The 26,104-nt window shown below is 46.0% G+C and overlaps 12 protein-coding genes across 12 annotated transcripts; 7 read left to right on the top strand and 5 right to left on the bottom strand.

Annotated features, from left to right (window-relative positions):
* The first annotated feature begins 552 nt into the window (after window positions 1–552).
* C8R40DRAFT_846659 (amidase) lies at window positions 553–2,873 on the top strand. The gene is made up of 9 exons (XM_046236433.1): window positions 553–756; window positions 809–948; window positions 1,003–1,220; window positions 1,285–1,493; window positions 1,559–1,671; window positions 1,736–2,067; window positions 2,128–2,337; window positions 2,388–2,608; window positions 2,662–2,873. The coding sequence occupies exons 1-9, from the start codon at window positions 728–730 to the stop codon at window positions 2,807–2,809; spliced, it is 1,620 nt and encodes a 539-aa protein (XP_046079421.1). The 5' UTR covers window positions 553–727; the 3' UTR covers window positions 2,810–2,873.
* A 31-nt stretch (window positions 2,874–2,904) lies between these two features.
* C8R40DRAFT_1135470 (chromosome segregation protein Spc25-domain-containing protein) lies at window positions 2,905–3,848 on the bottom strand. Its single transcript, XM_046229352.1, has 4 exons — window positions 3,569–3,848; window positions 3,367–3,513; window positions 3,109–3,309; window positions 2,905–3,054 (listed from the first exon to the last, which is right to left on the bottom strand). The coding sequence occupies exons 1-4, from the start codon at window positions 3,834–3,836 to the stop codon at window positions 2,912–2,914; spliced, it is 759 nt and encodes a 252-aa protein (XP_046079420.1). The 5' UTR covers window positions 3,837–3,848; the 3' UTR covers window positions 2,905–2,911.
* Window positions 3,849–3,908: 60 nt separating this feature from the next.
* Window positions 3,909–4,621, top strand: C8R40DRAFT_846480 (signal recognition particle, SRP9/SRP14 subunit). Its single transcript, XM_046236432.1, has 4 exons — window positions 3,909–3,974; window positions 4,022–4,094; window positions 4,149–4,264; window positions 4,316–4,621. The coding sequence occupies exons 1-4, from the start codon at window positions 3,951–3,953 to the stop codon at window positions 4,613–4,615; spliced, it is 513 nt and encodes a 170-aa protein (XP_046079419.1). The 5' UTR covers window positions 3,909–3,950; the 3' UTR covers window positions 4,616–4,621.
* Window positions 4,622–5,451: 830 nt separating this feature from the next.
* C8R40DRAFT_1135465 (putative aquaporin 2) lies at window positions 5,452–7,155 on the top strand. The gene is made up of 10 exons (XM_046229351.1): window positions 5,452–5,742; window positions 5,812–5,839; window positions 5,892–5,951; window positions 5,999–6,143; window positions 6,200–6,413; window positions 6,470–6,564; window positions 6,621–6,655; window positions 6,712–6,777; window positions 6,829–6,930; window positions 6,983–7,155. The coding sequence occupies exons 1-10, from the start codon at window positions 5,626–5,628 to the stop codon at window positions 7,099–7,101; spliced, it is 981 nt and encodes a 326-aa protein (XP_046079418.1). The 5' UTR covers window positions 5,452–5,625; the 3' UTR covers window positions 7,102–7,155.
* C8R40DRAFT_1135463 (uncharacterized protein) lies at window positions 7,156–8,800 on the bottom strand. The gene is made up of 2 exons (XM_046229350.1): window positions 7,721–8,800; window positions 7,156–7,656 (listed from the first exon to the last, which is right to left on the bottom strand). The coding sequence occupies exons 1-2, from the start codon at window positions 8,737–8,739 to the stop codon at window positions 7,650–7,652; spliced, it is 1,026 nt and encodes a 341-aa protein (XP_046079417.1). The 5' UTR covers window positions 8,740–8,800; the 3' UTR covers window positions 7,156–7,649.
* Window positions 8,801–9,421: 621 nt separating this feature from the next.
* C8R40DRAFT_1135456 (uncharacterized protein) lies at window positions 9,422–11,383 on the top strand. Its single transcript, XM_046229349.1, has 9 exons — window positions 9,422–9,519; window positions 9,596–9,801; window positions 9,851–9,919; window positions 9,983–10,302; window positions 10,358–10,375; window positions 10,445–10,618; window positions 10,680–10,806; window positions 10,865–10,878; window positions 10,934–11,383. The coding sequence occupies exons 1-9, from the start codon at window positions 9,485–9,487 to the stop codon at window positions 11,243–11,245; spliced, it is 1,275 nt and encodes a 424-aa protein (XP_046079416.1). The 5' UTR covers window positions 9,422–9,484; the 3' UTR covers window positions 11,246–11,383.
* Window position 11,384: 1 nt separating this feature from the next.
* Window positions 11,385–14,043, top strand: C8R40DRAFT_1260822 (general substrate transporter). The gene is made up of 14 exons (XM_046233817.1): window positions 11,385–11,467; window positions 11,520–11,771; window positions 11,821–11,893; window positions 11,954–12,049; window positions 12,105–12,335; window positions 12,397–12,593; window positions 12,650–12,818; window positions 12,880–13,035; window positions 13,095–13,162; window positions 13,223–13,281; window positions 13,339–13,475; window positions 13,543–13,588; window positions 13,639–13,789; window positions 13,844–14,043. The coding sequence occupies exons 1-14, from the start codon at window positions 11,465–11,467 to the stop codon at window positions 13,907–13,909; spliced, it is 1,704 nt and encodes a 567-aa protein (XP_046079415.1). The 5' UTR covers window positions 11,385–11,464; the 3' UTR covers window positions 13,910–14,043.
* Window positions 14,044–14,067: 24 nt separating this feature from the next.
* C8R40DRAFT_1260821 (NADP-dependent oxidoreductase domain-containing protein) lies at window positions 14,068–15,465 on the bottom strand. The gene is made up of 5 exons (XM_046233816.1): window positions 15,263–15,465; window positions 14,947–15,195; window positions 14,484–14,888; window positions 14,388–14,423; window positions 14,068–14,331 (listed from the first exon to the last, which is right to left on the bottom strand). Exons 1-5 carry the CDS (start codon window positions 15,321–15,323, stop codon window positions 14,198–14,200), a joined length of 885 nt encoding a protein of 294 aa, XP_046079414.1. The 5' UTR covers window positions 15,324–15,465; the 3' UTR covers window positions 14,068–14,197.
* Window positions 15,466–15,582: 117 nt separating this feature from the next.
* C8R40DRAFT_1135448 (uncharacterized protein) lies at window positions 15,583–16,253 on the bottom strand. Its single transcript, XM_046229348.1, has one exon. It carries the CDS (start codon window positions 16,156–16,158, stop codon window positions 15,658–15,660), a length of 501 nt encoding a protein of 166 aa, XP_046079413.1. The 5' UTR covers window positions 16,159–16,253; the 3' UTR covers window positions 15,583–15,657.
* A 1,299-nt stretch (window positions 16,254–17,552) lies between these two features.
* Window positions 17,553–19,774, bottom strand: C8R40DRAFT_1260817 (glycoside hydrolase superfamily; the record flags this gene model as incomplete). Its single annotated transcript, XM_046233815.1, has 6 exons — window positions 19,529–19,774; window positions 19,210–19,468; window positions 19,085–19,127; window positions 18,806–19,020; window positions 18,276–18,754; window positions 17,553–18,182 (listed from the first exon to the last, which is right to left on the bottom strand). The coding sequence occupies exons 1-6, from the start codon at window positions 19,571–19,573 to the stop codon at window positions 17,553–17,555; spliced, it is 1,671 nt and encodes a 556-aa protein (XP_046079412.1). The 5' UTR covers window positions 19,574–19,774.
* A 27-nt stretch (window positions 19,775–19,801) lies between these two features.
* Window positions 19,802–20,805, top strand: C8R40DRAFT_1135428 (ribosomal S13/S15 N-terminal domain-containing protein). The gene is made up of 4 exons (XM_046229347.1): window positions 19,802–19,992; window positions 20,046–20,246; window positions 20,405–20,540; window positions 20,601–20,805. The coding sequence occupies exons 1-4, from the start codon at window positions 19,959–19,961 to the stop codon at window positions 20,683–20,685; spliced, it is 456 nt and encodes a 151-aa protein (XP_046079411.1). The 5' UTR covers window positions 19,802–19,958; the 3' UTR covers window positions 20,686–20,805.
* A 379-nt stretch (window positions 20,806–21,184) lies between these two features.
* On the top strand, window positions 21,185–24,645 carry C8R40DRAFT_1177953 (uncharacterized protein; the record flags this gene model as incomplete). The annotated part of the gene is made up of 7 exons (XM_046232770.1): window positions 21,185–21,598; window positions 21,651–22,550; window positions 22,604–22,900; window positions 22,955–23,761; window positions 23,818–24,105; window positions 24,158–24,465; window positions 24,531–24,645. The coding sequence occupies 7 exons, from the start codon at window positions 21,185–21,187 to the stop codon at window positions 24,643–24,645; spliced, it is 3,129 nt and encodes a 1,042-aa protein (XP_046079410.1).
* Between the last annotated feature and the right edge of the window lie 1,459 nt (window positions 24,646–26,104).

The following is a 26,104-nucleotide window of genomic DNA, read 5'->3' as shown; positions in this document are numbered from 1 at the left end:
GCTTCAAAATAAATGAAACAAGTTCCACGTTTGGTCCCGCATGTACTGTAACTTGATCGTCGCGCTACGCCTATGCCACGTAGGCATCAACCCAAATTTGCGAGAGGCGGCAAAATGTCACAAATTACCACGTCGGTGCAACGTAGCGTCTTCCAAACGCTGGAATATCATTCTGACTATACATATGCAATTGGACCAATGTCGAATATCTTCTGTGGTTTCTGGTAACATCCGTCCAAAAGGACAGTTCGCAGAATCCACCGCATAGTATTTTCTACATTTCAGATGTATACTTACTCTCATCCTCTGCAGATAGATCTCAGCAAAGAGAACTTGTGTCTTTCCTTCAATAGGCAAGTCCGATACACTGTGCAAAGAAGCAAACTATCTGTACATCTATGATTAGACAGCTGCACCCTTCCCTAAGGTGTGATGTACATATCTTCCTCATACTTACGAAAGAAAAGAAATTCCGAACAGATCTGACCGTCTCTTTTCACTACAACCTTGGATCACAAGTTCCCTTCGTATGTTTTGTATAGGTCACCAGAAGGGATGATATCTTCCATGGTCCTTCTCACACTTCATGTTTGCCTCACAGGGTCTTCAGCATTCTATGTAGTCTTATCTGCAGAAACCGTGTGGTCAATATCTGGTCTTATAAAAGAGCAAGCAGGTCTCAGAAGGGGTCGCAAGCACCACATCAGTCTCTTCACCCACGCAGTCAATGTCTCTACCAAGCCTAACCGTTTCCCCGTAAGTATGTCATGTCTGGACCTCGTGAAAGCAGACAAATTTGGCCTTCTAGGGGGAACCCCGTCACTGAGCAGCACCTTGACACTATATTGACAAAACTGGGACAAAATTTAAGGCCGAACGAGAGAACTGACTATCTGGTGCTTCTGAAGGCATTCCACGACGTGACAGAATCTGTCGCCAAGTTGCCTGGTGCGTCTGTGAAACATTGCCATTACATGTAAGACATATATATATCACCGACAGATTATGAGCCCCCGACAGACCTCGAACGTTTTCCTCGAAAGGACATTCACTTCTTGAAATCCGAAGATAACAAACTTGGCGCTTGGGCATGGAAATTCACAGCCAAAGATACTCGACCTAATGGAGGCATACTATCAGGCAAGACAGTTGTCATGAAAGATAACATATCCGTCGCCGGAGTGAACTGTCTGCTTGGCACAGACGCAATGACTGGCTTTGTACGATTTCCTTCAATAATATACTTCATCGTTTAAGTGTGCTAACTCCCCGAACGTCGTACAGGTACCCACCGCAGACGCCACTGTGGTGACGCGAACCTTAGAATCAGGAGGTACCATTCTAGGGAAAGCCGTGTGCGAAAATCTTTCCATGGCGGGAACCTCGTTCACTGCTGCCACGGGTCCAGTCCATAATCTTTATGCTAGAGGATATTCCGCTGGCGGGAGCTCCAGCGGTTGCGGTGCTTTGGTTGCATCGTGTGCTGTTGATATGTGAGTCCCCGCTGAATGACGTATCACTGAGTCCCTCTGAATTTGTTTCGATGATCATGAACTAGGGCCATTGGTGGCGATCAGGGTGGCAGCATTAGGCTTCCCGCAAGCTGGTGCGGCATATACGGTCTAAAACCCACACAAGGGCTCATACCATACACGGGAATTGCATCCCTTGGTATTCATAACTTTACTTATAGTATGTTGACATCTCAGACCTCTGATACACCTTCTATCTCCAGAAACCACGATGGATCATACCGGACCAATGACACGGACATGTTTCGATAACGCACTTCTCCTCAAAGCGCTCGCAGGCAAGGATAACATCGATGACCGATGTATCGCTACTCCTCCCCCTTCAGAAATACCCGACTATCCTGCAATCCTAGACGAAGTGAAAGGAACCGCAAATCCTCTAGAAGGCTTCAAAATAGGTTTACTAACAGAGGGCTTTTCTGACATACCATGCGAGCAAGGTGCCATGAATGACGCTCGAGTATCTAGGAAGGTCAGGGATGCCGCAGACAAGTGGAAGGAAATAGGAGCGAGTGTCGAAGATGTGTCTATACCGGTAAGTAATCACACCAAATATTTCCAATTTTGATCTCCAAATCTAAAGTAAATTGGCTAGATGCACGCCCTTTCTATGGATTTATGGCTCATGATCGTGCGCATGGGGTGTGTTCCTGGTCTTATGGGAGGTGTAATCGGACGCCAAGGGTTCTACCAGAATCAACTGACGACTAAGATGAGTGCTTTGCGCACTCCAGAAGGATGGGACAAGTTGCCATTTACAGCAAAAAACATGGTTTTGAACGGCGTTTATATGCAAGAGTATTGTGTCCGTCCTTTATTCGCTCCTATTTCAATGGGGCTGAAGAACTTCTACAGCCAGAGCTTTACGGAAAAGCCACCAACCTGATTCGACTTCTGCGAGAAAAATACGATGAAGCGCTGAACCACTTTGATGTGCTCGTTATGCCTACGACGCCATATCTCGCTACCTCTCACGCTGTGCCGGATGCAACTGTATTGGCAAAGGTTTCCAAGGGACTTGGCCAAACAATGAACACTTGCTCGTTCGATGTCACTGGCCATCCAGCGCTATCAATGCGAGTGTTTTTGATCAAGCGCAGCTTCCGCAATCTGACCGCTCTACTTTTAGGCCCATCGGTATGCTGCCATCACTCGATGACTCAAGTATCAACCTTCCAGTTGGCTTACAGATCGTAAGCAAACATTTCCAGGAGAGTAGGATTTACAAGGCGGCATTCGCATGGGAGAATGAATATCCAAATTGGAAAGATTGCTGAGCAGCTAGTGCATGTAATAGTACAACTAGTGTTACAAATCGTTCACTTGGATAGAAATTTAGTGAAATGACAATGTTATATAGATGGAAACTTGCCAAAAAATTATACGCCCACGGCTTCATCACCATTAGCCATTCTGTGAAATTCTTGGCGTATTTGTACTATGAAAGTGAAAATATCTTGTGTAACGTTCAGTTTGTCTACCAGTAACGGAAGGGATGGTAGAGGGGGCGAAGTCTTCACAACTGCAAAGAGAGTAATTCGTGAACTCATGTCATGAAACCAACGGATGTACAAACCTTTATAATCATGACAGGAAACATCCAAAATGAAACTGAATTCCCGGTCTGGATCTGATATGTCTACACCTCCAAAACTGATCAGCAATTGTTCTTTCTCCATCCCTTCAATTGAACAAGCTAAGAGAGTCTCGTAAGAATGTAATTCTGGGGCAACCCGCGATGCATGCGTGTTCAACGTCGATCGTTCTTTGTCCTTGTCTACAAAAGACCCATGATTAAAACCGGAAACTCTCTGAAAGACCTTGAATCAGAAACCTGTTTTGAGGCTGACAATCAACGCGCGATATTCGTCAATCTGAGTTTGCATAGTTGCGCTGCGTTCATGAAGGGATGTGATTTGTCGTTTGAATGCGGTCACCGCTACCTCTGCATCTTTCCTTTCCGCCTGCTCTCTCTCTAAAGCTATACGAAGTAACATGTTGGGTTGGACTTGCCGTAGACCAAGCAAAACACTCACTGGCCATCAACTCAATTTCTTGAACTTTGCATTTGCTAATCTCAGCCTCAATTTTTTGAGCTCTATCATGTAACTTCTTCTTTTCCGCTGCATCTTTCGTCCGTTTGTCCGTGATAGCTGTAATGGATCTGTTTTTGTAATTGTTCACGGCCTTCAGAAAATTTTGCAAAGTTTCTTCGTATACAGGAATATCAAGATCTATGTGTGGGTTGGGATCTGAGAGCACAGTCTTTAGGTCAAAGTGGAATCCTCTGGGGGCGAAAGCCATGATAGTTGTTGGTTAATAGAGTTTCTGTCAGTCACACGATCGCGACGCGATTAAAGATTTGTCAGCTTAGGCGCTCAACATCGGCAAACCTTCACTAAGACCTGGTGCTAGTCAATGCAGCTGGTCGACCACGATACTGTACGTTTGCCATTTTCGCTTCAGATTCCTGTAATGATTCTGTACAGTTTCTCAAACAGCTGGTTACACTGTTTGAATCCTCCAAAGATCAAGGCTCGATATGGATAACGCATAAACGACGTACGAGTTTCTAGTAGATCGAAACAGCTTTACTCTACTGAATTAATGTACCAGTTTGTTATGACAAGGAGGATACCACCATGAAAGTGGAAGATGGCGCTGAGGACCCGCATGTCTACCCATGTCTCCTTCGAGTCTCAAATGGCGATAAAGTCAAATTTTCAACAAAGGTACGCAATCGTTTGCTGTGTTGGACGCCGTTTCACAGTCTGGCCCTATAGGTTGACTCCACAGACTTACTCAAGTTTCATCAAGTGTATGGCGCTCTTCTTAAATCATGTATGGCCTCTCTTCGTAAGAGAGACAAGAAGCGCGAAAAGCAACGTGCGGAAGAAGCTGCAGCTCGCAAAAAGAAACTGTCCGAGCCTGTTGTTGTCAATGGATCTAAACGAGGGGGTGGACGTAGGAAACGACAACGCCAAATCAAAGCTGCGTTAAAGCAACAAGAGACATTGGGGAAAATCAAGGCAAAGGAGGAGGCAAAAGCCAAGGCAAAGCTGACTTCGGAAGAAGCTTTGTGATCGTTCGTGTATTATTTATCTGTTTTCGACATTGAAACTATATTGCTCTTGTTATCAGGTCCATGTTCGATGTCCTCTGCAGTCTTCATATATCTTGCACAATCAATCAACCCGCCAATAACATGTAGCACAATCCGTAATCTATAGCGTTCTATAGATAATCTTTCGACAGGGTAAAAACGGATAAAATCCATATATTCTGTGGTATAACATTGCTGGACGGGCTCTTACAATCTCCATCGGCCCAAGACTTTTCGCGATGCATTGTCAGTTGCATTCCGAATATTTAAAAAGATGATGGCTGCTCATGATCCATTCAGATGGTTCCTTGATTGTCATTCCAAAGATGAATTCAGAACACACAAAATGTGTCCAGGTTTGCCGATGTTGGAAACTCACAACTGAGTGTCGAAGACTGTTGAAGAAGCTGGTTGAACTAGCGTTGATGCACTGATTCAGAAAAAACAGACATGACATTCATCGCTTTTTGGACAGCATCAAGTACCAACCTCGTCCACGCTGACAACTGACAAGGCTGGAGTTGGTCCGGTCTGAGGCGTAGATGCACACTTGCTTCCTGTCCCGGAGTGATCAGTTTTTTCTGGGTTTTTCCTGCGATGAAACCTATCTTATCTAGATAGATAGGTATGGAATGGATTAATTCATGTTTGTTCGAGCTGTCGCTGATCCGGAGGTAAATAGGCATAAGCTAGCAGCTATTGTTACGATCTGCGGATGCGACCGCCTGATCAAAGTAGGTAGCGTGAGGTAGCGTCTGCTGAGACTCGAAAGACAAATATTCGCGGACTCGTGGATCCGTGTATCGCTCACCTATTGGGACTTACTCTATCGAGACAGGTAAGGACAGGCACAACCGCGCTCATGATCTCTCATGATCCCCTCATCTGATCAAGTTAATACTATGAGATTTCAATACCCACATTAGGCCAAGGTGTTCTTTCATATATAAATGTCAGATTCATACCTTCATGTAATCTCTCCGCCTTGCCATGTCCACCAACGTTGTCCACCTTCGTGATGTTCAAGCCCGCTCAAAGTTTTTCACCGTTTGGGAAAGGCATAGGCACACAACGGTACACTGGCTCGTTGAATGTTTTGCTGAATTCGTGAGTCTGTGCCTCGCTGTACTCTGAATATTTGTACCGAAATGCATGTTCTATGTTGTTCTACGTTAGTTGGGGGTGTTTTTCTACGTATACGCTGGTATGTGATATTTCCCGTGTATAGTATGCAGGTGCTCAAATAGGTCTACAAGGTGTTGGATCACAAGTTCCCTTCATCGTCGGCCCCATATTGAGTATCGATGGGCTTAGCTGTGAGTCGTTTGTTTTTTTCATTCGCCGTTGTCTGACCGTCCACTAGCTGTGCTCCAAATTGGCCTGGCGTACGCATGCGGAATAATCTTTGCTATCAGCATTTGCGGTGCTACATCTGGAGGTCATTTCAATCCTGCAGTCACTTTGACCCTGGTATTATTCAAAGGTTTCCCCCCCTTCAAAGCTGTCAGGTACATTCCTCTTTAGTCGGACATCTTGAACCTTCGTCTAATCAGAGGTCATTCAGATACATAATTGCCCAAATCCTTGGTGGATACATCGCCTGCCTGCTCATATATGTCCAATGGCACGATCTTATCAAAGAGAGCGAGCTTGTACTAGCTGCTGCGGGCACCCTCGACGCTACTTTATTCACTCCTCAAGGTCCAGCGGGCGCCTTCGGCCTCTATGTTATTCCAGGGCTGAATCTGGGTGGGGTATTCCTGAACGAGTTCGTTACCGTGCGTCTTATATCCCCCATTATTGACAGTATTCTAAATCATGTCCCCCACCCTAGGATATCTTTCTAGCACTTGTGATTTGGGGAAGCATCGACCCGACCAACGTGTTGATCCCTCCCCAACTAGCGCCTTTTGTGATTGCGCTCGCTTAGTGAGCTACATGTTTGCTTTCTGCGTTCTTAATTCACAGATAATAATGTTCCTTAGTGCGGCGGCAATCTGGGGGTTTGCAACACCAGCGTGTAAGGATCCGCACATTTGAATAAATCCGTGTTGAACGTACTCATGTCAAAGTCAGTGGCGGCCAATCCTGCTCGCGATCTCGGAGGAAGGCTCGCAGCTATGACCATCTGGGGAACAAAAGGTTAGTTGTCCCTCAAGATCTTTTTGCATCCCCTTTAACGTTGTGCTATAGCTGCTGGAGGTCGTTACGCCGCAATCGCTGCTTTAACTAGTATTCCCGCGACAATGCTCGGAGTATTCATACATGAATTATTCCTTACTGACTACGCAAGGGGTAAGAGTAGAGCTTCTCATTCTTACTAGGATACTGAATGTGGCTTCCCCAGTGATTCCCTCCTCTCAACGTGAATATATGGAGGTACACCACAATCACGCCCATGCTCCCGGTAAAGCCGCATCAGACGTGTCTTCAAACGAAAAGGCCGACCTTGAGCATAATGCATGATATAAGATACTGAATCCAATTTTGATTTTCTGAGGGCGAGGGGGGGTTACGAGGGAGGGGTACGGGATGTCTTTTTCATCAACCACAGCTATATGTCTCCAAAATAAATAAGTATCTCTAATAAAACCAAGTGAATGACGCCAAAGGGATTGATAGTAGTACATTGCTGTAGCTAGGTATGTGGCAAAAACATAAATGACAACATGTATCGAAATTACTATTCTGTGCGACCTCTCCTATTCAACCTAGCATTCAATGCGTTCTGGGATACCGTCCTTCATTTATATAGTATTCACACTCTGGATTAAAGGGGATCTCATAGAGAAATTTCTCGAGATAGCTATATTCGGAAATGTAAAAGGAGTCCCATAAAAGCTGAACTTTGCGCAAGGCACAATTGGAACGAATCAACATTTCTCCCAGTTCGTTCAAGGCGTTGTCGCTCATTCGAAGCCAGAAGCTGACCGCCACATGGGTCAGATTAGGTAGATGAATAAGATCCCAAGCACCAGATGCGAAATCTTCGCCTATACCCTTGATTTTCAAGTTTATAAGGTGAGTATGTCGCAAAGGGGAAATGGGAGAGAACGAATTCGAGCTTGAATATTGCCCACTATAGAAAAACCCCACCGCCAAAGATTCGAGTAGTGGGCAGTGATATAGCAAATATGCAAACGAGGAGCCACTGTAATTGTGGAGTTCCAGGACGGTCAGATTTTTTAGATCTATCAGATCGGTGGACGCGAGAGAAGAGATTACCAGGGAACGAAGGCGGGGACATGAAGAAGAGAACTTGGTCCTGACCGATCTGACTGCTGGCAGTTCGTTACTCAAATTAAATCCGGAGCCGAGATTTAATTTTACAAGAAAGGGAAATTGGGTGGATACTAGCTTAGTAGCCAATATTCCATAGAAGGTCTCAAAATTTTCCGGGGAGTCAGTGTGAAATGTGAAAGACCTCCATCTATTTGTCCAATCCGTCAAAACCTCCATGACGCTGTATTGAATGTGATCAAGGGGAATAGTAGAGGAAATGGCTACAAATGGCAGCGTATCATGGAGGTTCGTCACCGTCGATATGTCCAGTCGAAAGTCCATAGGACAAGAAGTGCCTGAACGTCGAAGGATATATTTCAACCTTTCAACTGTCGTGAGCCCTTCCTCCCTCCGAGTCGCATCGTTGTTCCCATGGGAATTCCCGAGATCTATAGAGGACCATAGCTCAGGTTGTGTTAGAGCTTGACTTCTCCACCAGGAGCAAACCCAAGTTAAAGGAAAAACACGCCCGACAAACTTTTGATTTCGAAAAGATAAAGAAATCCCAAAGTTGGACACATCGACATCCGAATGCAGAGGCGACTCTGTTATAACCCCTGCGATGAGGCGAAAGATGGCTCCTAATATCTCTGATGGAAGTTTTCGGATGGGGGAAAGGAGCGATTCTTGACATTCCAAAATCATGGGCAGAACAGCTCGAATATCGTCCTTTTCGCAACGCTGAAGATCGTCGCGTGTGGCCAATATATCTGTTTCTAATTCAGAAAGCTCCTTGGATGAAAGCGGGACATCATTGATTCGGATTTTTGCGAGAAAATCGTCGTATTTCCTCTGGTTGTACCGTAGAAGTTCATCGTCCATGTCCAAAGAAGCAGAAAGAAACGTGATCGTCACATCTTCAATATCATGATATGCACGTTACTTATAGTCTTTCATAATATGATCAATCATCATATCTGTATTTTATGTGGAGGCAAACTTTTTTCTTAACTATTCATTTACCGTGGCAACTTGTGAGTAAGACTAAGTACTAAAGAGCGGGGAGGTACCGCAGCTTTTCGGGACATCCCTAGTTTGTTGCCCACCTTCATTCCTCCGAGGATGTGGGTTGTGGATCAAGTCAGGCCCCCAGAACTGTTGGAGATCTTGAACCTGGCCTGAAAAAGAGACTTTCCCCTGAGCTATGCTGAGCTGAGGTTGGTCCAAGCCTGAGGCCCATGTGTGCATAAGTCCCCATTGCTCGGTGGTATGAGCTACTACAATAACTTCCTTTTCCTCGTGCACTGTAGTACCTTCTGTAGTAGATAGATAATTTACCTATCAAGTTTATTGTTACTTATAGAGTGACGAGTCCCAAGGCCAAAGCGATACCATGATGTCTGGATTCATAGGGTATAATCAAGGGTCCTCTTGTCGCTCGGTTGGACATCAATGCTAACTTGTTAGCATCTAGACTAATGGTATACTAGTAATCCGAGGGAAACTTCGATTCGGGGTTGTAAGAACGGGATAAACTTACCATAATAATGAACACACCTGATATCACAGACGGAGAAGCTATAAAGACCGTGACTGGAGTCGAACATTGATCACAGACCCCTTCATCATGTCCAACACGAAGAAGCTCCGGATTGCGATAATGTAAGTATGTGTTTCTCCGTCCCGGTGAGAACTTTGACGCGTGATGCTTCCCATTACTGAATTTCGACAATTTCAGTGGAGGAGGAATTGGAGGTTTAACCTGTGCAGTGGCACTCAGGGATTGTCCCAACATTGAACTTACTCTGTACGAGCAAGCCGCGCAAATCACTGAGATTGGCGCTGGTATAACGGTGTGGCCTCGAACATGGATGTTTCTCAAATCTATGGGATTAGAGGAGGATCTGTTGACGATACTTCCAGAGGGATATAGTGATGAACCAAGTAGGTAGCTCTTTCGAATGACCTTCATCATTGCCAATGCTCTCTTTAGAGCTGGCGTTTGAATTCCGCATGAGCGACCGAAAAGATGGATTTACCTTCCATAAGATTTACGCAAAAGGCTCGTCTCAGTTGCATCATCTGGAGAATCAGAACTAGATTTGACTTACCTATCCCCTCATAGGCGGCGCGTTGTGCTTTCATCGTCAAGAAATTCAGAAAACGCTCCTCAAGCACGTTCCCGAACATTGTCGCATACATTTATCTCACCGCTTGTCTCGCTGCGAGGAAAGCGAAGACTGTGTGAAGATGTATTTCGAAAATGGTTTGGAAGAGACTTGCGATATTCTCATCGGCGCGGATGGTATCAAATCAGTGACACGAGAATTGTTCCAGAACAACGGGATATTCTATACAGGTTCACAGGTATTCCGAGGGCTGATCCCCAAAGACGATTTCGCGAAGTCGTACCCAACTCACAAAGCTCTAGATGGTCCGATACAAGTGAGCAGTCTGACTTGGTATGCAGATCGACTTTGGCCTCACCTTTCCATGATAGTACTGTGGAAAAAACAAGGTGAGCATACTAGATGAACGTGCCAGTGTACACATGGTTTATTTAGCCATGATTTGATTCTCGATACAGCACATAGTGGTTTATCCCATTAGCGGAGGTCGGATTATCAATGTCGTGGCCTTCTTTTCCAACCCAGTGGATGAAGGTAAACTGGTTGATGGTCCAACAATAAGGAGCGCAACCACAGAGGAAGCACTTCACGAATTCTCTGGATGGGAGGTTGAAGTGGGACAGCTATTAGGCGTAAGTGGCGATTGAGCTTGACTCCTGAAATGAACTACCCAAGTCTTAACTGAATATCAAGAGTATTGAGAAACCATCTCGCTGGGTAATTCGAGATCTACGCCCTATGAAAACATATGTATCCCGCAGAATCGCCTTGGTAGGAGATTCCTGTCACAACATGACGCCCCATCTAGGTGCAGGTGCAGGTGAGCGATGCTATGAAAATATCTAGATTTCATTCGCAATTCACAAACTGCATACTAGGTCAAGCAATGGAGGTGAATGAAGACTTGAAAAAAACTAACAGAATTCGTTACTCAAACTTCCGCCTAGGATGGATATGTGTTGGGCCGACTATTCTCTACAGCGGGCCCAGAAAAGTGGGAGCGCATTCTCCAGGCTTACAACCATGTTCGTCATCCGTTTGGGACTAAGATTCAGAGAAATGCGCGCGAACAAGGCTTCTACTATGAGTTGAATGCGCCTGGATTTGAGAATATCACGACCATGGGACAAGAGTTGAGTCCGGAGCAAATTTCTTTGCTACGTACCAGTATCACGCAAAATTGGTCTTGGTGGGAGGAAGATGCCGACGAAGATTTAGCGCGAGCGGTTGAGTTTTTGAACGTGGATTCAGAGAGTTGAGTAGATAGTGATGTTTTCATGGGGCATACTACATAGTCTGGGTACATAATTCCCCATGATATTAATGCAGCTTTAGGCTAGTTAGGAAAAACAATGCGCAGCAGACAGTGGCACGGCCTAATATCCGGTGCTTCGGACCAATTTAGCTCCGCTTTATGTCAGCGCTTCGACCTGCTTTGCCATACCAGGCCATACCGAGTAGCTCAGACTTCTGCTCAGATGGCTAGCATCTTTCGTTTATAATATAGCCTTTTTACTTACTGCTCTTCGCTAGGCAGGATCTGGAACTTATTCTCGATTGCCCAACGACGCAGCAAACTCGGAAACTAGGCAGCTACTGAACGGAGAACCAGTTGTTCATAGTTCGACTCACGGTGGCCAAATTACTGTTCACCCTAATGGACATTCCTACAGTTATACTTACGGGCCGAAAGGACTAGCTGGCCTAGCTCTTAATCGCTACGCTTTACTCTGTGCCGTATTTGCTAGCATCGGAGGATTAAGCTTTGGATATGATCAGGGCGTCGTAAGAAATATGTATTCACCGTTTTCTAAACTCACCATCTCTACTTCAGATTGCAAATGTGCTTGTGATGAAGGATTTCATGACTCGTTGGCCGATATCACCCTTAGAAGAAGGTTTCATGAGTACGCTTACCTCCATGCTGGTGTTATATCCTTCCATCGATTTACCCTGCTCGTCACTAGCTGCTGTACTAGAACTTGGCGCCCTTGTTGGTGCACTATGTGCCGGAATATTCGCGGACAACTACTCTAGACGTTTTTCGATGTTTATCTCATGCAGTGATGCCTTCTTCCATTCGCGTGTATAGCTTCATATCTCATAGAACCGTTCTAGTCATCTTTTGTATCGGATCCACACTTCAATGCGGAGCTCGGTCCCTTCTACATCTCTTCCTTGGTCGTGCAATAGGTGGAGTGGGAGTTGGTGCGCTCAGTACATTGTCACCTCTATACATGGCAGAAATCAGTCCACCTGAAGTTCGAGGATCTCTAATGGCTTTGGAGCAATTTGCTATCGTGCTAGGTGTTGTGCTAGGATTCTGGCTGGGATATTTCACCCGGGACAGTGAGTACATATGCAACCCTTTTCACAACGTTTCTTCATCAAAGAACATTATTTTTCGTAGTCCCAGGCTCTGCATCATGGCGTATTCCTCTGGGCGTACAAATTATTCCAGCCCTTATACTTATCCTAGGCTGTACCTTCTTGCCGGCTTCACCACGTTTGCTCGTTCTACAAGGAAGATATGACGAAGCCATCGCCAGCCTGGCACAATTGCGACTTAGAAGTCTCGCCGAAGCACAGGAGGATCCGCTCATCCAAGTATTTCATGAAATGTTTGCTATGAAGACAAGTTGTTCCCTAACATTTCTGCGCAGATTGAATTTCTTGAAATGCGTGTAGAAGCTGCCATGATCCACCGTAGATTCGGCACTGCTGAAAACTCCAAGTCAGCACTATCAGCAGAATGGATTGCTTGGAAGAGGCTTTTCGGCAAGAACTATCGCGATCGGACCATGGTAGGCATTCTTATAGCATTTTTTCAACGTATGTTTGAGCATCGTTCACTCCTCGAACCCATCCTGATTCCCATCTTGTCCTCCGATAGAATGGAGCGGAATCAATGCTCTCCTATACTATGGCCCTATACTGGTCAGGAATATTGGACTGTCAGGCGGAAATGTAACGCTGTTAGTATCAGGAGGAATAGGCATCGTGCAATTCTTGGCTGTGTTACCTGTGATTGCATACATTGACAAATGGGGTGTGTGGTTGTCTTCTGGTCCTTCTCTTTGCTCATACCCTTCCATATTACCCTAATAGGTCGTCGGCCCTTACTTCGTGGAGGAAGTATTGCCATGACCTGTTCCCATTTCAGTATTTCAATCTTGGTAAAATTCTTCTCAAAAATGAGCACCTCAAGATACGCACTGAGCCGTTCATTTACTCAGATCATCCTTTTCGCATCGGATTGGACTGCACATTCCACTGCCGCTTGGATAGGCGTTGGGTATGGATATACCCCATGACGCTGTAATAAACGTAAAATTTCTCAATTTTCTTCTAGGTTTGTCTACACTTTCACTGCAGCGTACGGGATGTCGTTCGGCCCTGTCGCGTGGGTGCTACCCAGTGAAGTTTTCCCTTTGTCCATGCGCAGCAAGGGCGTCGCATTATCAACTGCATCTGTGTGGGTGAACAACTGTAAATCGCTCTCCTTAATAATTGTTTGATTTGAAATATGTTTGAACGCCTTGACCTGATTTTACAGTCCTCATCGGTTTGATCACCCCTGTCACATTAGAATGGTCAGCAGCGTAAGTCTTGTGGAAACCATTTCTGAGTTCTCCCAACTCATCCCCTACAGTGGAACGTTCATGATGTTTGCAGTAGCTTCATTTCTTGCTTACATATGGGTAACGTATAACGTGCCAGAAACAGCCAACGTCTCTTTGGAGGAAATTGATGAAATGTTTAAGTCTTCCGCGGGGCGGGAAGAAAGTATACTGAAGGCTCAGGTATGAAGACACATTTGCCATTTTTTCCTCTATCCTTATGATTTCCATGATTAGATCGAGGAAGACTTGGGACTAAGAGCACTGATGGTTCGACTAGCAAGGGACGAAGTTCGTGATTAGATGAACTCGATTAGCCTGTAGACCAAGCCTACTAGGAGACGAGACCCCGATACCCTCATAGAGAGAAGGTTTCCGGAAATACAAGAGTAGAATAGAATTTGTATCTTAATATCGAATATAATTTGTACACATGGAACACTTTCACGATATCATGTTAGTTCTCATAGAATAGTCCACCGTTGCCCGAATTGAGATATGTACATTGCTGGCGAATACTTCGATTATGCATAACAATATAGAAACACCATCTCTTCTGGCTCTATATATCTAAATTCTTAAGTTCTATTTCTAGACGCTCTCAGTGAAGCCCAGGTTGCCCCAACCAGCCCAGCTCGGGTGACAGGCACGGAATGGCTCCGTCTTCGCGATTTGGTTGAGTTCAACAACATCGGCAGGTTCTAGGTCGATGATCGTTGCGTTGGCTATGTACAGTGCGTAAGATGGTGGGATTTTAAAAGATGAGTTGATAGACACATACCAAGGATACGTTCATTGGTAACGGATTTAGGGAGAACTGCACATAAATTAGCATATATCGACGCATTTCACAGAAATCGCACAGAATGTCACGAACCATTAACTTTCGGCCTATTAGCTTGCAATGAGATGAGAATGGTTCCAGGCTTTACACCGTATTTCTCAGCGATCTTCACCACAGTCGGATTCTTCAACAACGGCGCGCCCTCTGATCCGAGCGGTGAATAGCCAGTGACGGCGATGCCTTTGCTGACACAAAGGTCGATGACTTCCTGTTGAGGGCAGGAAGGGTGCAACTCGATTTGATTAGCGGCAGGCACAACTTCGCTGTTGGACAACAGACGCTTCAGGTATTCGACAGAAAAGTTGCTGACACCGATGGCTTTGATCTTCTCTGGATGAGCCTTGTAGAGCTTCTCCATCTCGTGCCAGGTGTCGAGCCAGTCAATAGACTTGTCCGCTCCACCTTCCTTAGTCATGGGTGCAGGCCAATGCATGAGCCCTACTCAATCGCGTCAGTATATGCGCTATCTACGAGGAAAAGAAAAGAAGTTACTGACAGAGATCGAGGTAAGGCGTGTCAAGCTGCTTCAAAGAATACTCGAGTGCCTCTTTCGGGCGACCCATATCAGGATTGTTCAACTTGGTGGTCAAGAAGATTTCTTCGCGAGGAACGCCAGACTTTTTGATTCCTTGGCCTACTTCGGACTCGTTTCCGTAGGCAGTAGCAGTGTCAATGTTTCGATAGCCATTCTTGAGTGCGTACTCCACGGCGTGCTCGACAGCTCCAGGTTGAGAGCGCCAAGTACCTACCAGAGTGGTATACGTATTAGTACTCTCCACTCATTCATTCACGACGTGAACCAGAGTGCTCACCGAGGCCAAGGGTCGGCATTTCAGCGCCGGTGTTGAGTTTTATGGATTTACTAGCAGGCATGGTGGATGTTGAGAAAGAAGAAGAATGTTGAAACTTCAAGCTCCTTCATCCGTCCGACCATAATTCCTTAGCGTGTCATATGACGTCGTTGATCTTGATAACGGCGATTCTTCGGAGGCTTTTCTGCCAGTTCGGACCGGAGGCAGACCGGAAACCGTCTCTCTATGGGCCAACCCCCGTCCTACATACATACATAGTAGTACATAGGTTTGGTCTCCAAGCTTAAGCAATGGAAAGCAACAAAAGAATGCATGGATAATCCTCTTATTTTTATGCATCCAAACGAGCGATACAGTAAACATAGATAGATGTAAGTAAGTATTCTCGGTCGATTTTACGTAGTCACCCGCACCGGGAGCTTTCCTACCGCCTTCTCCTCACCGAAAATAATATTCTTCACTGCCTCCAAAGCGGGTTTTGTATATTCGCTACAGGCCAGGTGAGCATAATCAATGCTATGCTTACTCTCGAATCCAATGAGATCGTATGGGGTGCCGCTAGAAACAACGACAACTTTCGTTTGAGTCGAACATAGCGTTCGCTCAAGCCCTCGTAATTGCCATGTCCCGCGATCAGCATTCCTGAGTGTGAATATGACTTGTTCGTCAGACTCTACGACATATACCGATTCCGTGTCCTGTTGGTTGAAGACAACATGGCGTGTATTGGGAACTTGTTGTCTGATGGCCTCAACGAAGGAAAGGAAGGAAGCCCCAGCAGTGTTTCGGACTGCACCTCCTTTTGTTCTCAGTACACCCTCTGCATCGTCCACCGCAAGATTATAACTTTCCATTGCTGGGGTAAAAACAACGACCTTTCCTCGACCATCTAACATTTCCCCTTCCTTTATTGCTGTTTTCACAAAAGTTGGCGCCTCGGTCACACGCTTTGCTTTTTGGCTTCAAAATGATACCGAACGAAAACATTGATATCTCACTCGTTCCTCGACCGATTACTGTAAAATTTAGTGCGTTGACAAGCTGTAGTATACGCTCAGAGCGCCCCATGGTTATTTCTTCCAAAATATATAATTTTACAAATCTCAGCTATCAAATGGTGTCAAATGAAAACACAGATATCTTGCTCAATCCTCCACCAATGACTGTAATTTTTAGTGCGTTGACAAGCTGTAAGGTATCCTCAGAGCGCCCCATAGTCCTATCTTGAATGGTGTGACCCAGTCAGTAGAAGTTGAGGAATGTCACATATGGCCGGAAAATGACCCTGAACTATCAGGCGACTCATTCCTTGCTGTTTCTCTTTTCATTGTCTCAATGGGCAATAAGAAGAATGCTAAAAGAAGGCAGTCTGGAAGCCGCAAGAACAAAAAATCAACTCAGGAAATAGAAGAGGATCAACTGAGCAGTGATGAATCACTCACTCCCGATGCTCCCCTTCGACCACCTCGCCCCACTCCAAAACCTTACCACAGAGGCAGACCAGCTTACGATGCATGTCACAGCAATTTAGGTGCTGAGATTGATGATACCGCTGCCGCTAGACTGCTAATGTCTTTTTCCAGAGTCTCTCCATCCGAAAGTCAGGCAACACCAGCACGTACTCATCTGTATGGTGTCCGTCTATCAAATGAGCTTTCATCCACAAAGACAAGTTGCGCAGCCTGATATAAGTGTGAATATGTTAATTTGAACTGTGCTCGTTTGAATTCATCTTGTTCAATTGCAACACGAGTAATCTGTGATATACGGATAAATGACGAGAATGTCAATCGAGGACAAGATATCGTACCTTCTTGAGCTTGTATCCAGTTTGCCTAAGTGTCCTCCATATTGTTGTAATGCTAACCTGTGTACCTCGTCGCTCCTCTAACTGTTGCTTCAATTCATCAAGGTACATGTCCGGTGTGTGTGCAAGTAACCCGTGAATAAGCTGGTCCTTCCATTAGTATTGCTTCTATACACAAGCAAAAGAACAACATACCTTCATATCCTCGATGCTAATCTTCCGTTTTCTCCCTCGAAGGTCAGTGGTAAGAAGTAGAGTGCCTTGGATGCGTTTCCGGTGTTGAGACAGGATGCGTTGCAGTGTCCGACGTTTGCATGCTGATTTTGTAACAATCTCATCAAGAGACACACAATTGCGACGAAGGTTGATGATTGTGTGGCGAAGGTCTTTAGATAGAGGCTTTCCGCGAGTCATACTGCAGTGAGATGGGGTGTAACGTCAAGAAGGCAGCGCAAAGGATAGGACAAGCAGTAACAAACAGCTTCAAATTGATTTCGCTCTACCACATACTACAACTATGGGGCGTTCTAAGGATGCCTTACAGCTTGTCAAGGCACTAAAAATTACAGTCATTGGTGGAAAATTGAGCAAGATATCTTTGTTTTCATTTGGCACCATTTGATAGCTGAGATTTGTAAAATTATATATTTTGGAAGAAATAACCATGGGGCGCTCTGAGCGCATACTACAGCTTGTCAACGCACTAAATTTTACAGTAATCGGTCGAGGAACGAGTGAGATATCAATGTTTTCGTTCGATATCATTTTGAAGCCAAAAAGTAAAGCGTGTGACCGAGGCGCCAACTTTTGTGAAAACAGCAATAAGCAGACAGCTGTTCGTTTGTACGCAGCCAAACTCAAAGCAGCATTCTTGCCCTTAAGTTGATCCCAGGCATTCAGATTCCAGCCTACCCGCTCGGCGTACAGGTCCCATTCCAGACCCAAGGCCTTTTTCCATTTCGCGATCCTTTTTGTACTTTCTCTCAAAACGTCCAAAGAAATTCTACCACTCTCAACAGCCGCCCAGACGCGCTCGACAGCTGCTCTCTGCTTTTCAAATGTATGGCAGATCATTACTACGTCTGCTCCAGCCTCCAGAGCCAGCACAGCGCCCTCTTCAATTCCGGGTCCACCTTCCCATTCAACTCTTTTATCAGCCTTATCAACAGATCCGGATCCTTCATTTGCACCAATTCCTCCAGGGACGATTTCGCCTCTCTTTTCCTTTCTTAAATCCTCCTTGGTTCTGGATATGGCATCCATCTCGAGACAATCAGTCACCACAACACCGTCAAAGCCTAGCCCACTAGTTCTCTCGCGCAGGATCCCATTCGTAACAACAGCGCTCAAAGAAGCTGGTTCGTCAGCCTTTCCTGTGACAAGTGGCAGAGACATATGTCCTGTCATAACAGTGATCATGTCGCGTGCGTTATCGTCGAAGCCTAGTGCAGTGTTGGTGCCGGCTTTCCTCTTTTCCGTCAACCGCCTGAAGGGAACTAGCTCGATATCCTCTAATCCTGACCCGTCAGAATTGTGAGCCCACTCTTTGTATATCCGGGGTAGTCCAAGGTGAGAATCAACGCGAGTATCTCCGTGGCCAGGGAAGTGCTTGACGCTGGGTGCGACTCCTGCACTTGTCAGGCCCTTGCATGAAGAAAGAACGTGTTGCGCTACGCGTTCAGGGTCTATGAAGGTCACTTGAGGAGAAGGGGACACAAGGACAGGGGAATGCATACCATCACCAAAACTGCGTACGCCGATGACAGGGTTCTCTCGTTCACTATTCACGTCACCGACAGGTGCAAATGCCCAGTTGACGCCGAGCATGTTCAGTTCAGCACCTTGAGCAGCGTAGATGGCCTCCGTGAATTCCAAGGAGCTCTTTCGTACAATATCACCTGAAGTCAGGTCATCGATATCTGGAATTGAGGCCATGGCCATTGCACCAGGGCTGATGAATGCGATGCGGTCGGAATGATGAAGTGCGAACAATACAATGTGTGTGATATACTCACAAAAGTGTCGCGACACCGTTCGTGCTGAAAGCAGAGACTAAACCTGGCAGAGGATAATCGCGTGAGTAGAAGGGAAGAATGCGAGTCCACCAGATCCCGGAAACTGAAGTAGATCGTTTATTTACCTCCCTCTTGGTCTGTACCGATTCCTAGTCCGATACTTTGACCAGAAGCACGAGCATGCTGCTGTAGACCTGCAATATGCGATGCAATCTCTTCAGCTCGTCCGTGTTTTGAATCAACGGGAGGTTCTGACACCGTCTCCACTACATTTCTTTTCATGTAAATAACGTTTCCTGCCCAGTATCCTGGACCTGTGAGGGTCAGGATGTCCTTTCCTTTACCAGAGAAGGGTGTGGGCCCATGAAATCCGAAGATGAAATGCTATAACGAGCATGAGGAAGGGAATGAAGAGTAGAGGCAAGGCTGAAAGCGATCTCGGACCTGGCCGATTTCTTTCTTGATGTCATCCGTTAGTTTGAGGGTCATGCTAAGATGAGATGAACTGAGGATTGGATTGCGGTAGTAAGTCAAAATCGACAGGTAGCTTCGTTTGAAAATAAGAAAGGGTTCAGACAATGCCAATCACAGGAAGAAAGCGGGCAGTGAGCGCTTGAGCACGGGTACTGAGCAACCCATTCTAGTATTGGACAAGGGAAGATCATCAAGGTTCCAAATGTAGTACAGCTGACTGTAGTGCTACGGTCCGACGAACGTCGATGATCATAGGTGGCACGTGACTAGCCTGTGGGAAGAACTATACAGTTGAAAAGTGGAGTTTCGGCACCTGCCCACTCTCGTCTCCCCAAACCGCGTCTAGCGCTCCTCAAGACTCTTTCTAAATTCGTCGTCACCACCAAAACCTTAAGCAGCCATGGGTCGTATGCACGCTCCCGGAAAGGGTATCTGTGAGTAATTTATCGATATCGCATCTTTGATCTTTTCTGAGTTTCTATTGCAGCGTCTTCTGCTCTTCCTTACCGCCGCGCACCCCCTACCTGGTTGAAGACTACCCCAGAGGATGTTATTGACCACATTATCAAACTCGCCCGAAAGGGTCTTACCCCATCTCAGATCGGTGTTACCCTCCGTGACTCGCATGGTATCCCCCAAGTGCGATTTGTTACCGGAAACAAGATCCTACGTATCCTCAAAAGCAATGGTGCGTCTCCCCCTCTCCACAATGATGAGAGGTTTTCTTTGCTTCTATTTGGTGGCTTTGAAGAACTCATGCGTTGCTTTGTTTGATTTCCGAATTCTTTCGCTGCTCTTTTGCATGCTCCCTTTGAATTGGGATATACCTTTTTGTTAACGGGATAGGACTTGGCCCATCCATCCCTGAGGACCTTTGGCACCTCATCAAAAAGGCGGTTGCCGTCCGCAAGCACTTGGAGACCAACCGAAAGGACAAGGACTCCAAGTTCCGTCTTATTTTGATTGAGTCTAGAATTCATCGGTTAGTATTTGTGTGCATTCCTGCTTTAACCAACTTATAATTGTTTTTTCTCTCTTGTAGTCTCGCTCGTTACTACAAAACTAAGCAGCAGATTCCTCCGACGTTCAAATACGATTCGGCAACTGCATCTACCTTGATTGCTTGAGTGGGCGCAGTGGTCTCACATATGCCTTTTATACGAGAACTATGTATGTAATGTGGTATGCAATCGAATGATTATGTGCATGGTTGATCCTTCGAGAAAGGGTTCTTCATCTATTTTTTGACCCAAGAAGGTGTCGAGAGTGAATGTACGGTTACCTGCAGTATAATCTTGAGCCTGTTCAGCGTATTTCCAGCGTGAACGGCGAATTCGTGTACCTAGTTTGAATCGCCACCAACCGCAACTTCGCGAAGCAGCAGCAGCGTTTCGATCACGTGGCAAATTCATGCTACATTTGCTCCTATTAACTTCACTCCCACATGAAGCAACGACTGTAGGGCCACGCTTGTATGTGTTCTACACGTTATCAATGGGAGTACTAAACTTCAACAGCAGGATTGTTCATTGAACGTTAATCGACCCTTCAACCATCCTGAATAATCCTCGTGGGTGAAATCCAAATAAACTTTGGTTCATCCTAATCTTGTTCCTCAGCACCAGCATGTCCGATGCTCTACTCAATGCCTTCACTGATTCTTCCATGCAATCCTTGAGCAATTTTGAACTTACTCTTGGTTCATTGCCTTCAGACTTCTCTACACCTCCGCGACCTGGTCTCCGCGTCCCCTCTGCCACATCACAAACAACCGCACAATCTTCGGCAGCCGTAACTACACCTCCTCCAGCTACACTCTCCTTCCGACGGAAGGGAGAATCTTCCTTGTCGCGCAAGCTCACTGCAGAAAATGAAGTGGAAGGGAACTTAGAGACTCCATCTGCGGAGAAGAGTAGATGGGGCGATGCAGGACTTGACACTCCCTCCTCCGCACGTCCCCCGGCGTCACGGCATCGTAGTCGTCCGAGCATCAGCGGAAGTCAAAAGGGTGTACCACTGACGCTCCGTGATCAGGAGAAGGTACTTCCTCACAAAATCCTAATATTCAGGCCATTCTCATTATTGTCTGCAGCATATCGATAGCTTGAAGAAAGAAAACTTCGATATCAAGCTTCGAGTACACTTCTTGGAGGAACGTCTCGCTGAACTTGCACCGGAACAAATGGATGCAGCCCTCAAACAGAACATCACTCTCAAGATTGAAACCCACAATCGTGGCCGTGAGATTAAGAGGCTCAAGAAACTATTACTTGAATTGGAACGCGAATTGGAACGCTTACAGCGTAGTACCGGAAATCGAGGGGCGCGGGAGAGGGAACTGGAAGCGAAACTAGAGGAACGTGATAGAGAAATTCGAGAACTCAGGCGAAGACGAGCATCAATCGATGGGGGAGATGCAGCACTGCGAGAGGTAGAAGGAAGAAATACTGAGCTCGAAGAAGAGTTGGAAAATGTCAGAGGGTTGTTGGAAGACAACGTCATGGAGATTGAACGGCTACAGGATCTGGTAGAACGAAAAGGAAACACATCAAGTGCTGGGGATGCTCATCGGATAGACGAACTCGAATCTGACCTCGATCAACTGAAACAAACGATTACTGAACAAGCGCAGCTTCTGGATCAGAAGGAGGACGACAAAGTGGATTTGTTAGATGAGATCGAAGCTCTCAGACTCAATATCGAGAATCTCCAACAAAGACGAGAGGTTGAGTCAATAGAGCGAAGTGAAAGCCGGGCTCAGATGCTAGAGGAACGGGAGGAGCGAGAGGCTGTTGAGGACGATTTAAATGCATTGAAGGACCGGTTAGCTGCAGCATTGATCGAGCTACAGCAGAAGGAGGACGATATCGAGAGAAAGGACCAGATGCTGGAAGATATGACATCTCAACATCAACAGATCGTAGGGGAGGTGGAGGAGGAATGGCGCGGGGAAGTAGCTGAACACAAACAACAAGTCGAAGAGCTTCGTGACGTACGCTTTTTTTGTTTCAGGTAGTATGGGCATGGGTTTGACACTCGATATAGGTCCTTGCAGAAAGAGATACAGAGTGTAAAGAGCTCAGGATCACAGTAACTGAGCTAGAGGCCACTATGAATGACCTTCATGGCAAATTTGAGGCTACACTCGCTCATCTGGAACAGGAGGCCGATGATAAGGATGCTCAGATCGAGTCATTGAACGAGGCCATTGAGAAGCTCAGTGAACAGGTGTACATATTGGAGGACGAAAATGACAAGTTCAAAGAAGACCATGATAAGATGAAGGAAGAGGATGACGCTGAACGGGAGAGGTTAGAAACATTGGCTGCGGCTCTCAAGGAGGTAAGACTAGTAAGCCTAACTATGGACGGAGTCGTTAACATGTGCACTTTGCAGAAATTGACTAAGCTAAAAGCTGAACTCGATGAAATGACTGAGATGTACGAAACCTGTAGGCAGGATATACATGCCCATCACTCACGTCAGGAGGAGCTTGCCACTCATGTTGAAACTTTGGTCGACGAATTAGAGCGCGAGCGCGAAGCTCGGGAACGTGCGGAGTCCGATCTTGACGCTGCCGACAAGGAACACGACGCCAAAATACGTGCCGAGCGTAGAGCGTTGGAAGCAAAGGAGTCTGCTCTTCAGAGCACTCTAGATGATCTAGCCAGAACGCAATCCCTCCTCACTCAACGCGAAGCCGATCTGCAGGCGGTACAGACTGCTTTGCAGACGCTTGAGACCGAGTCGAAACGGGCAGGGGAAACGCATTCTACTGCCCAGTTTTCCCTTCAGCTCGAGGTTGATCGGTTGAAGAGAGATTTGGAGCGTTTAGAAGCCGAGCTATCCCGTGCACGCGCTGATTTGAACGACAAGGACCACAAGGGGCGGGACCGTGATGGGGCCTTTGACAAGCTACACGCGGAGAATAGGGACCTCGCTAGCCAGCTCGCAGCACAAACACAGGCTCGCCTGAATATTTCTGAAAAGCTTGACAACGCTCAGGCAAGTCTCAAAACAGCGGAATCAGACATTGCGTCCTTCAAGACCCGTGTGTCAGAGCTGGAAATGCGATTGTCGAAGGATCAGCGGTCGCTATTGTCTGCTGAAAGCCAATATAGAGATCAGTTGACCGAACGAAACACACTTTTGCTCACAATTTATCAGTATATGGACAAGATCCTCGGTGTTGACAAAACGCCTGTGAGTACATTTGCTCGGTAATATTGGCTATATTCTTACTGTTTCACAATTTGTAGAAGAAGAGTGGTCAGGCGGAAACAAAGCCGTTTACAAACTTCGGCGTCTTCCACGATAATCTCATCACACGCTTAAAGGCTCTCAGCCAAATCCAAATGGATTTTGACAAGAGATGCAAGGATATCGAAGGCCGTTTCACCGAAAAAATGGCCGACATGAGGAAACAATTGGATAATCGTTGGAAGCAAATTGACAAATTCGAGGCTGGCGTGAAGGCATTCGCAGAGACCAAGACAACCTGGAGACGTAAATATAACGCGAAAGAAGGTGAAGTCGAGGCTCTCAAGGTACATATGTTAATTTCGGAGCTTCATCCCCTGACTCACCTCCTGCTACTAGACTACCAACGCCGAATTATCTGCACAATTATCCAGTACCAAACGTCCTGGTCAAACGGACTCGATGGAGATTCGCTCACTTTCGGCTCGAGCAGCTACCGCTGAACGACGACTAAACAACGCCCAGAATCAGCTGCTTGCAACTGAGGAGAAGGTTGCTTCGATGTCGCAGAAAACTGCAGCCGCAGATTCAAAATGGGAGGCAAGAGTGAAAGAATATGAGGCGAGGCTAAAGTCTGCGGAAGAACGTGTCAAGCGAGAGAGACAAAAAAGTAAAGAAAGAGTTAATGAGCTGGAGAATCAGCTGAAGTCAGAGTCTTTTGTTTTACGCACATCTGATTTTCGTTACTCATGTCGTTCTCTTCTCTTTTTAGATCTTTACAGCGACAGCTTGAACTTGCTCAAAAGCGAAGCCAACAGCTTACCGGCGTTATCGACTCGAACAAAACCGGGTCAGGTTCAGCAAATAGTAGTCCTTCCTCCAGATAATTTCTTCATGCCCCGAATTTCGGCTTAGTCGAGCTGTCACCGACGCCTTTTTGCTTTGTTTTCATCTCGACTCTCTTTCGATTCACCTTTTCACATGGTTGTCATTTCTTCACACCTCGCTGCTTCTTGTATATCCCACTAATTCTGCTTTGGTCGTCCCCTACTGCACATAATTTTATGATCCTCATTCTGCTGTGTTCATCTGCATAATCCTCATCCTGCACTAATACATTGTTTTCTTTCCTCAACTGTCCCAAGAATCAGACAATCACACTTGCGTTTGTGCTGGTTCATCTCATTTTTTCCTATACTAATTCCTCGCGGTGACTCATTTAAAACTTCTTATTAGCTCATCTTAGGTCATATCTGAATTTGAAGGAAGAAACGCTCCATCATCTCGCTCCCTTCGGGCAACCCAGGGGCAACCTATCAAATTATAAGGCGTGTCCAGCAGGATGGAGTGGTCATTATGTAAAAGAGAAAAAATCAATACCGCTCTCGAAATCATTGCTAATTTCGACTTCAGTGAGAACGCTTGTAAGTCACCTCGAGGTATGTATGTATCTGGAATTCTTAGTGATATTGGGCCACCCAGTCACTAGGTTGGTACGGCGTATACATAGCCTGAACGCCTCAGATAAAAAAATAATTGAAAACTGGTCGAGTGCGGACGCGGAATCTAGCTGTTCCTCGATGGGACCGCGCTGGTTACACTACCTACCCATTGATAATTTCGACGTTTTATTTCGTTTCCCCCCCTTTGACTGAAGCCGCGCGCAGAGAAGAGCTCTTCCAATAGAACTAGACTGAAAACTGCAGCGCTGTAACGCAAGAAAATGATTCTTCACTGCCACCGAGTTTATGTCCTCATAGTATAAGGCTATTTCCCGAAATTTCAGATGGAGTCAGCACAAAGTGTATAAAGATTGGAGGATAATTGTTATTACTATTGATATGCCAAAAGACAGGCTTGTTGGGCCTCTACAGTGGGATACCATACATGTTAAAGAAAGAAGTGAAGCTCCCGGATTGACGTACATGATTCATAGTCGCGGTGGAAACGATTTCGGGCCGAAGTTCAAAGGCTTAAAGTTTCTCAGTCTCCCACACACCATAACGGTAACATCAGATGGACAGCCAAAGAACCGATGAAGTTTCGAGTCTATTCAATTCTTTCCCGTCTTCTGGCCGAACACCAAGGTTTAAACCTGGTGCACAAGAAGAACCCCTCGACGACCACGCGTCGTTTTCCAGTGAAAGTGACAACGAAGCTGTAACCGTTTACCACGCGCCTACCACTGATAACAGCAGCTGGAACTTTGGACTTGAGGAAGAAGACCTGGAAGAAATGAGAAGATTGCGTAGTGAATCTGCAGCTCAAAGGCAAAAGGCAGCAGCAGCAGAGAAACAGGCCCGAAATACCAAGACTGATTCCTCGGCTAAAAGTAGAGGTAAGCCT

The sequence above is a fragment of the Lentinula edodes genome, assembly GCF_021015755.1.
Source record: "Lentinula edodes strain Le(Bin) 0899 ss11 chromosome Unknown C8R40scaffold_72, whole genome shotgun sequence".
In the NCBI taxonomy this organism is placed as follows: Eukaryota; Fungi; Basidiomycota; class Agaricomycetes; order Agaricales; family Omphalotaceae; genus Lentinula; species Lentinula edodes.
This window is presented reverse-complemented; position numbering and strand designations above follow the sequence as displayed.

Coding starts and splice junctions, on each gene's coding strand:
- C8R40DRAFT_1135448 (XM_046229348.1), bottom strand. CDS start 16,158: ATGTTAGATGGTCGAGGAAAGGTCGTTGTTTTTACCCCAGCAATGGAA.
- C8R40DRAFT_1135470 (XM_046229352.1), bottom strand. CDS start 3,836: ATGGCTTTCGCCCCCAGAGGATTCCACTTTGACCTAAAGACTGTGCTC. Junction 3,514..3,568: donor AGAAATTGAGTTGATGGCCA/GTGAGTGTTTTG, acceptor TACTTCGTATAG/CTTTAGAGAGAGAGCAGGCG. Junction 3,310..3,366: donor GATTGTCAGCCTCAAAACAG/GTTTCTGATTCA, acceptor GGTCTTTTGTAG/ACAAGGACAAAGAACGATCG.
- C8R40DRAFT_846659 (XM_046236433.1), top strand. CDS start 728: ATGTCTCTACCAAGCCTAACCGTTTCCCC. Junction 2,338..2,387: donor TTTATATGCAAGAGTATTGT/GTCCGTCCTTTA, acceptor GAACTTCTACAG/CCAGAGCTTTACGGAAAAGC. Junction 2,609..2,661: donor GGCCATCCAGCGCTATCAAT/GCGAGTGTTTTT, acceptor CTCTACTTTTAG/GCCCATCGGTATGCTGCCAT.
- C8R40DRAFT_1260821 (XM_046233816.1), bottom strand. CDS start 15,323: ATGCCTGCTAGTAAATCCATAAAACTCAACACCGGCGCTGAAATGCCG. Junction 15,196..15,262: donor AATGCCGACCCTTGGCCTCG/GTGAGCACTCTG, acceptor CCACTCTGGTAG/GTACTTGGCGCTCTCAACCT. Junction 14,332..14,387: donor TACCAATGAACGTATCCTTG/GTATGTGTCTAT, acceptor CACTGTACATAG/CCAACGCAACGATCATCGAC.
- C8R40DRAFT_1135463 (XM_046229350.1), bottom strand. CDS start 8,739: ATGGACGATGAACTTCTACGGTACAACCAGAGGAAATACGACGATTTT.
- C8R40DRAFT_1135456 (XM_046229349.1), top strand. CDS start 9,485: ATGTCCAACACGAAGAAGCTCCGGATTGCGATAAT. Junction 9,520..9,595: donor AAGCTCCGGATTGCGATAAT/GTAAGTATGTGT, acceptor CGACAATTTCAG/TGGAGGAGGAATTGGAGGTT. Junction 9,802..9,850: donor GGGATATAGTGATGAACCAA/GTAGGTAGCTCT, acceptor TGCTCTCTTTAG/AGCTGGCGTTTGAATTCCGC.
- C8R40DRAFT_1135465 (XM_046229351.1), top strand. CDS start 5,626: ATGTCCACCAACGTTGTCCACCTTCGTGATGTTCAAGCCCGCTCAAAG. Junction 6,565..6,620: donor TTTGTGATTGCGCTCGCTTA/GTGAGCTACATG, acceptor AATGTTCCTTAG/TGCGGCGGCAATCTGGGGGT. Junction 6,778..6,828: donor GACCATCTGGGGAACAAAAG/GTTAGTTGTCCC, acceptor GTTGTGCTATAG/CTGCTGGAGGTCGTTACGCC.
- C8R40DRAFT_1260822 (XM_046233817.1), top strand. Junction 12,336..12,396: donor GGGATATTTCACCCGGGACA/GTGAGTACATAT, acceptor TATTTTTCGTAG/TCCCAGGCTCTGCATCATGG. Junction 13,163..13,222: donor ATTTCAGTATTTCAATCTTG/GTAAAATTCTTC, acceptor TCATTTACTCAG/ATCATCCTTTTCGCATCGGA.
- C8R40DRAFT_846480 (XM_046236432.1), top strand. CDS start 3,951: ATGCAGCTGGTCGACCACGATACT. Junction 3,975..4,021: donor AGCTGGTCGACCACGATACT/GTACGTTTGCCA, acceptor GATTCTGTACAG/TTTCTCAAACAGCTGGTTAC. Junction 4,265..4,315: donor AAGTCAAATTTTCAACAAAG/GTACGCAATCGT, acceptor CTGGCCCTATAG/GTTGACTCCACAGACTTACT.
- C8R40DRAFT_1135428 (XM_046229347.1), top strand. CDS start 19,959: ATGGGTCGTATGCACGCTCCCGGAAAGGGTATCT. Junction 19,993..20,045: donor CGCTCCCGGAAAGGGTATCT/GTGAGTAATTTA, acceptor TTTCTATTGCAG/CGTCTTCTGCTCTTCCTTAC. Junction 20,541..20,600: donor ATTGAGTCTAGAATTCATCG/GTTAGTATTTGT, acceptor TCTCTCTTGTAG/TCTCGCTCGTTACTACAAAA.